This window comes from Lathamus discolor, chromosome 1 (genome assembly GCF_037157495.1).
Source record: "Lathamus discolor isolate bLatDis1 chromosome 1, bLatDis1.hap1, whole genome shotgun sequence".
NCBI classification, from domain to species: Eukaryota; Metazoa; Chordata; class Aves; order Psittaciformes; family Psittacidae; genus Lathamus; species Lathamus discolor.
In genome coordinates this window covers 153266489-153274467 of record NC_088884.1, presented here as the reverse complement: position 1 = coordinate 153274467, position 7979 = coordinate 153266489, and the positions used below count along the sequence as shown (strand labels likewise).

Sequence of the window (7979 nt, the reverse complement as noted above, 5' to 3'; positions counted from 1 at the left end):
AAGGATTCCCAAATTAGCTGCCTCCTGCCACCTCTCTAAGAGTGTTGAATGCATAAGTGCCATGGGAGCTGCAAAGAGGATGGAGGCTTGCTTTTTACAAGGAGTCACATGCAAAAGATAAGGGTGATGAGCCCAAGTTAGTCCTGGGGAGACTCTGGTTGGACACAAGTGGAAAATTTTTCACAGTGAGAACAACCATCTATTGGAATAACTTCCTCAGGAAAGTGGTGGATTCCCCAATGCTGGACCTTTACGACTCAGCTGGACAGTGTGCTGGGACATCTAGTCTAGGTCATGTTTTGCCAAGAAAGGTTGGACCGGGGGATCCTTGACGTCTCTTCCAACCTGGCATTCTGTGATTCCATGTTGTATTTAAGGTACCTATGTCAGCCAAAGAAAATGAATGCGCACACACCATCCAATTGTCCTTTTATATTTTTATTTGGTGTTAAGTAACTCCACAAGAAAACAAAATCAGTTACTCTGGTGTACGTGAAATCAGAACAATACAACCACTTGAAGCAAAAAGTAGAAACAAATTTCAGCCCAGGAATGGAAAACTGATACTTCAGTGCTATGGATATGCAATGCGCTTCATACCACAGTGCGGTTCAGCGTATGCCAACCTTTAATGCTGCTGTTGTTGGTGGTGGTGTGTGTGTTTCTATCCATACAGAAAAACTAAAAACCACACTTCAACTCTTACCAAAAGCTTTAGAGCTTCAGCCGTTAAAATTATGAAAACAAGTAAAGACAATTTGTTATTGCCCAAGCTCAGTACATGATTTTCTTTTCCCCAAAGGTGCTGGTGTTGTTCCACGCCACTGTGTAACAACAATAAGCAACACCTTTGTTGCTTGGAGCCCTTTCTTACCAAAGAAGCAGCTCTAGCCAAAATTAACTGAGCTGAAGTTTGTGTTTGAAATATGTCCATTTGGTCATTCCTTGTTCTCGTATTAAGTTCTATTCCATTCTTCACTGTAGTGATGTGAAGAATGCATGTGTAAAGTTCTCTTTTACTTCCAAGTTACAGTTAACTAGCTCTCAGTGCAGGTGCTAAACAACCTCTCAAGGAAGCTCCAGAAGAAAGTAAAATATATAAAAATCTATCCCAAGTCTGCAAATAAATTAAGAAACTGTAAAGTGTCAAAAGATTCGTTGTATGAATGCAAACCCTAAAACATCTTTCTAAGAGGAGGACCAAAAGTCCCTGGGTAAGGACAAACCAAGCCAATTTTAAGCAAGGATCTCACCAGCAGCACTGTGCAGAGAGCAGCTCAGATTTCCAACCACGTCTTTGAATTCTTACATTATCAACTGAATAAAGGCAACAAAACCCAGTTACTGAGAAAACCTTTCCAGCACGGAACATATTTCAAAGGCAGTTCAGCTCATGTTTCAAACAGGTGTAGTTCTCATGAGGTTTATTGCCTGGCAGAATTAATGGTTAAGCTTTTCAAGTCAGCTCTTCCTGATGGTACAGACATGCTGCTATTGTGTAGACGAGTTAGTTGGTGTTGGGTTTTAAACTATGAGTTGGTAAAAACTTAGAATGTTTAGTTTTGCAAATATTGCTCCTCCTGGCTTACCCATTTTGCATAATGTGTTAAAAGCACAAGGAGTCGATAAGTCTTGTACAGATGCAACTCAACAACATTATCGACTTTCTAACTTAACAAAAGAAAATTGAAAAGCAAGTCACATAAAGCAACAATCACTACTGCAGTCACACACGTATGCGCAAGTCACTGCGGCCCCTGCCCCCCCCCCCCCCGCCACACACACAACTTGCCCCACACATCCTCTCAGAAACACAAAATGAACTACAAGATCTACTAAATCACAGCCACGACAGCAGCTAACTGCAGCAGCCACAGGATTTCTTTCAAGTGAAGCACCAACCCTCCGCGTTACTTAAAACATTGAACACTCTGAGCATTTTAGATCATTTCAGCCATTTGGGCTCAAGTGCAGAGCAGGATGCTTTTGCAGGTTACATGAATGCCATCATCTGCAACAAGACAACATTCTCAGTACTCGTTACAAGATCCACAACAATCCACACATCACTCCAGTGGTTTATGATTTTTTTGGTGTTACTTGTTCAACTTCTGCCCCACGTTGGAAAGTTGCTAAAAAGGACAAAAAAAAAGGGGGGGGGGGGGGGAGAGGAAGAAAAAAAAGATAAAAAGCCCCACATTGCCTCCATACCTACAAAAAAATCCTTGGCTTCTCCAGTTAGCAAAAACACAAACCACGGTGTCCTCAGTGTTGGTTTGTGGGAGGGGGGGATCAGAAGATAGAAAACACAGTTTCTGTAAGTCTCTAAAGCACAACCCTGTTGTTCCTACTTCAAAGTTATGAGATTTACTGAATGAAGACTGGACAAGTCATTCATGCTTTTCTCCTGCATTCAGAAAGGCACTGATAGATTACAGTGTTAAGTATTTATCTCCCGGTTCTTAAAGAACAAAGCCTAATGTGCAGAAAGCGGAAGTCTCTGAACAGCAGAAGTAGCTGTAGACACTGCGATGCTAGGAAGATAGTGTAGGGCTACAGTTACGAATGAAAATAACTGCAATTAAGATGCAAAAAAGCAGTGGTACTACTAAGACAAGCACATGCACATCCATTCTTGATTTGACAACACAATCTAGTCTAGTTTAAATAGCCAAGAATTTAACAGGGGGACTCGGGGGGGAGGAAATAAAATCTTCAAGAGGACAGCTGTGTCCTCATCTATAAAATAAGCAAGAAGAGAAAGATAAATACACATCTGAATCCATTTACTGAAGAGGAAACTCAAGTTGTTGTTTTAGAGCTACAGACCCTCAAGAATAGTTTTCCATCTCGCGTTACTTTTAAACCATCTGTTCTACTCTGCAGTTTTTATAGTTGAGTTCGGGAAAAAAGCTCCTCCTCACATGGATCAGCCCATTCACTTCCACCTTCCGAAGCTGTGTCTGCAGAGCTGGAGCTATCACTGGAGTAGATCTTCTTCCTGAAGCCATTTGGTTTTGCCTCAGCATTTATATCATCGGCACATCTTGCTTCATAAACAGAAGACACCTAAGGATTTAAACTGACAGTGTTGATGGGGAACAATACAGAACACACTTGCTTCTTTCTGGGCTGGGAGGTGATACAGTTCTGTAGCTGTTCAAGAGAGATGTTACAGCTACAGGGCAAGTCCTTCCTTCTCTTTCCTGACTTAGTCTGCTACATTGAAAGGACTGCAGAACAGCCAGAGGAAAAAGAGGGGATTTTTTTCCTATTCCTTAATTCCAGGATTTGCGTATAACAGCAAGAGAATAAAAAGTGAATGCATCATTAGCACAGGTCATGTTAGAAAGTCACTGTCAAACTCATCTAGAACATTCGGTAGTAAGTATTAAGTACCAAGAAAACCCAGTGCAGATCTCACTGAACTTCAAGCAAACCCGATGTATTTTCAGCTGCATGAGTAAAGCAATAGCAAGCATGTCCTGGTGTAAATTTAAGCACTAGCATCACTATGAAGTTTAAAAGTGTATCAGTAAGTGCGTATGAAATGTTTTCCCTACAGAAAACCCAGGGGTGTTCTGCTCATGAGCAGGACAGAGTTCAGCATGCATTAGTTATGCCTTTAGTTACGGGCCCCATCAACCCGCTCCAGCTTACTGAAATTAGAAGCTGAGGAAAAGAAGACTTGTGCTGAACACACACGAAAAGCAAAAGCCAAGTGTTCCCAAAGGAAACTGAGTTTGCTTAACTACTAGAAGTACAACTGTGTGTACGAAGGGCTGTACTCCCCAAAGCACAACACTTCACAGGATTTTCAGAAGGATGCTCAAGATGCAGAGGAGATTAAAAAAGCAAAGTAAAGAAAGAAAAGCTTTGGAAGGTTTTTGTAGGAACTTCATTTGAGGCCAGACTGAAAAGTGTGATGGAAGGAAAGATGTAGTAGCACACCCTTATGAAATAAGCAAAACACCTCCTCCCCCAAACCAATGCCAAACTTACCATATTAAAATCTAAAAGATGTTCATCATCATTGGATGTTTCCTTTACATCTGCAAATTCTCCTACACCATTCTCTCCCTTGGCATTTGTGTAACACTCTTACATTGTGTTTGTGGGGGTGTTTCAGAGAAAAAAAGGGAGAAAAAACAGAATTGAGGAACACTGTTATTTACAGTTAGCCAAAATGAAAGCATCTCGAGAAGTATTCTTGTAATTCACGCTATAGATCATGTAACCTCTGCTTGGGGGAGGACTCTATACTCTGATACCCTTAAAGAGATAAGCATAATACCTTAGGGAAGCTGCATCAAATCTTACCTCGTTAACCAAATAATTAAAAACCTATTTAGTTAATGAGATCTAAAATAGTAACGTACAAAGAGCAAGAATTACTTTTTTATTACAAATGCTTCAGTACATTTTTACACTGCACAGCATCCCAGACCGTGCCTGTTTCTATTCCCATCCCAAATAAACTCCAACAGCAGCCTGATCCTGACTGAAGCTCAAAAAAAAGTTGATGTGAACAGCTGTGGTATCTACTTACCAGAGTAAAATTCCATATATAATATCAACATGTATTCTATAGATGTATATGGATCGCATGCATCAATATCCATATATAAAAAATACCCATACAGAAAACTGGATACAGCTAAAGATTTGTGAAAGAATAACACCAGTTCTAAGACTAAAGCTCTGGTTTTGCTAAACTTGCGTCTAAAAGAGGAAATCCTTCACAGAAATTCTGCCACCATATGAGGCAGGTTCTGGACTTGACAGTATTTTGTACTGTCTATTCTGTGTTCCTCTGCGGAGGTGAGGTGATGGAGCACTGGCAGGTTACGCTGGTTCGCCAGTAGATGTCAGCAAAAAGATGCCACAATTCACTCACAGGATAACTGTGAAATATGTACTCAAGCGTGCGAGTCACTGCACTTGCTATTAGACCAGTAATGTCTCTGCAGTTGTCACCATGAAAAAAAAAATACTTGACAAAAGGACACTAAATATTTTCACTTTTTAAATACTGAGCTTTTTCTAATACAGGAGGCTCTGTAACCAAAGTCCTGTCAGCATCAATCTCTGCTCTTTCACTGTGCAAGCACATTTCTGTAGTCGGGAATGAAGTCAGGTAAGATGTTCTTGAAAGTAACCCAGACAGTCCTAAACACCAATGTAAGGGCATTCAGGCACTGATAACATAGTTTAGTTGGTAGCAGTTCAAGGTACACTCCAAAAATCGTTCAGTAATAACTACTGGCTCATATACTTCCAGATTATTAAGGAACCAGGTCTCTGATCAAAAGTTTCTTGCAGTGAGCTGCCACAAGAGAAAGCATCAGACAGCCTGAACACCAGCTGTGTAACTGCTCTTGTTTAGCTTCTTGCCTTCTCCCCAGAAAAGGTAAATTGGCATGCAGGAAAAAAATTAAGAGCTGCCTGGAAGCTGCCTGGATTCTGCCTGTCCCCTGCAAACCTGGGCCCAGGCCAGCTGTCAGATGCCAGGAATTGTTTGTTGGGAGGCCACAGGGAGTGCTGGAAGCACCCCTGCTTCCGCTTGCTTGCAACCGCCTACCCAGGCTGGGCTTGCTGTCTGTGTGGGACAGAAGAATGCCCAGACTGTCACTGGGAAAGGAATGGCCAAGGGGCAAATCCCTCTCCCTCATAGCTCAGGAGGAATTCCATACGTTCCCTGAATAACTGGCATGGTATTTATGCAAACCCATAAAAGGTGTTCTCACATTCTTACAACCTTAGCTACCTAGTAAGTATTATTTGGACTGAAACCTATTCAGAAATGTAATAAAGTATTTTCAGAGTCAGAGATTAATATTCTATTTACTTAATTCCAGGCTCTGGAATGAAATACATTTTCATAAACGTTAAGACTATTTTAAAAGCACTTTCATTTAAAAACTATTTAGAAGCACACTAGCTATCTGTTACAAATATAGCTGAAGCATCCCAGTTCTCTCTCAGGTAAGAGAATTTACTGTGAAGTGTTTGGGTTTTTTAAATACCAGTAGTAGTTCCCATTCGCCTGCAGCAATCCCAACCCGTAACAAAGAGCATTTCATTCTAACACAAGTGCAAGGTCAGTTCAAAGAGGCACAGCTGCTTACCTTCACACTGCGATGCAGGAAAAAGGGGAGAATAGAGCGCCTTTTCCCACCAGCATTGCTTTTCCTGGCTGCCACTCATTCTCTGCAGATTAGTATTCAATATAGGAAAGTGTTTAGACAATAATCACACTTCATTATGTCATAAATAATATACTTACATGTAAGTAATACTCTGGTATTACAACCAATTTGCTAGGTCTGATAAGTTACACTGTTTGATTCCTAATACTAATGGGAAAGGGCTGTCAAACTGCAGTAAAACATCCATTATCTGAATTCTTCCAGCCAGTATGAATCCCACATGGGGCTCACATTCTGCCCATATAGAGTTATACAGAAGAAAAAGATGAATTCCAGCCCTACACTAAGTACAAGCCAAGAGAGAACAGGTAGCTACCCAAGAGATGAGAATACAGTGAAACAATATCAGTCAACTTGACAAACAGTTCATGTAAAACAAAACAGAAAAGTAACAAATAGCAGCAAAATGTCATGTTTAAAGCCTGGAAGGGTGAGTTAGCAGGACTATTAGCATCAATGGGATGACAGAAAATGACACTAGAGAATTAATGTGCCAACATGAGGAAAAACTGGTTATGAGAATGAATAAGCTAAAAATAATCTTGTTCTACTCATTCAAAATGCCTAAACACCTTGCCCTGTATTTTAATGCTAATTTAAGTTTACCAGAGCCCTTTCCTTATGGAATTAATGGACATGGCTAAAATACCAAATACCAAAGGCTTGTCACAACAGCCACATCCCTAATGTTACTGCATCTGTGGTAACCCCATTAACATCCAAAAGATGGTGGCGGCTTCTAACACCCCCTGCAGATTTTAGACAGAATGACTCACAAATTACAGCTCAATGAGCTACTAAAACCACTAACAAATGAGGTTCAACACTGAGTTTCTATCCAGCTTCCTCCTCTGTAAACCTAGTAACATTTAAGCATGGAAAATTAATGAACCCCCTTTTTGCTCCTCCTCAAGCTACTGTAGAACTACACACCTATGGAACCTGAACTTACAAACACTTACCACTTAAAGAGAAACCCCTCTCAAACCAGATGGGCAACTCAAGAGTGCCGCATTCAGAAGCATGTGCCAGAGTCAACTGTTCTTTTCTCATGTAATTGTGCTATAACGAATATTGAACATAGCCATAACACCAAAGAACAGTCCCTTTTGGAACCATCCTCCAAAAGCTCAAACCTCAGACTCCAGGGAAGGGAGTTCTTAGAAAGTTAAACCATGGAAAAGAAGGGAAAGGGGAGGAGAGGAAAAGCTCAAGGGTATTTGAAGCAGGCCTTAGTAAGAAATTTGTGCATTTACAAATAAATTCAATCACGGAAGTCACACTCTGCTGCTTACTACAGATAAAGGCAAGTAAACTCCACAGGCCCAATGCTTTATTAACTTCAAAGCTTCTCGCCTGGCTGGTGTCACATCTGCACAGGTGATAAGCTGGATGAACCACAGCGGGTTACAAGCAAAGGCAGCTTGAGCCTGGCAGGGTAGCCCAAGCTACAGGCTGCTAAGTCGCCATCAGAGCCTATGTATCTGCTGCAGGATGGCTGGTGACTGAGCTGGTGCTGGCTGCCTCAGCGCCCCCATCCTTCCACCACTGCCTCAGCACCATAAGGGCTAGAGAAGGGCAGTACACATCTCCCAGCTGAATGTAGCAGCTGCCCAGCAGGACCAGTTTGAGCCCAGATATGGCCCACCTGCACCCACATTGACCCTCATGACATGTCTTATGGCTGAACCAGCATTAAGGTCAGATGTACAAAGCATTAGGTATGGATGTAGAAAGACCTGCTATGCATGTGAAAGCCGTGTGGGGGTT

At 41.5% G+C, this 7979-nt stretch overlaps 1 protein-coding gene across 2 annotated transcripts in view; it reads right to left on the bottom strand.

Moving 5' to 3' along the window:
• Positions 1–422: 422 nt before the first annotated feature.
• Positions 423–7979, bottom strand: part of KIAA0232 (KIAA0232 ortholog) — a 71597-nt gene continuing 64040 nt past the window's right edge. For both annotated transcript variants that reach the window (XM_065659737.1, XM_065659743.1), the window contains exons 7-9: positions 6129–6210; positions 4003–4100; positions 423–3069 (exon numbers count right to left, since the gene is read on the bottom strand). In XM_065659737.1, the coding sequence (XP_065515809.1) occupies positions 2890–3069; positions 4003–4100; positions 6129–6210 (360 nt within the window). In that variant the 3' untranslated portion in view covers positions 423–2889. The remainder of the gene's footprint in view (positions 3070–4002; positions 4101–6128; positions 6211–7979) is intronic.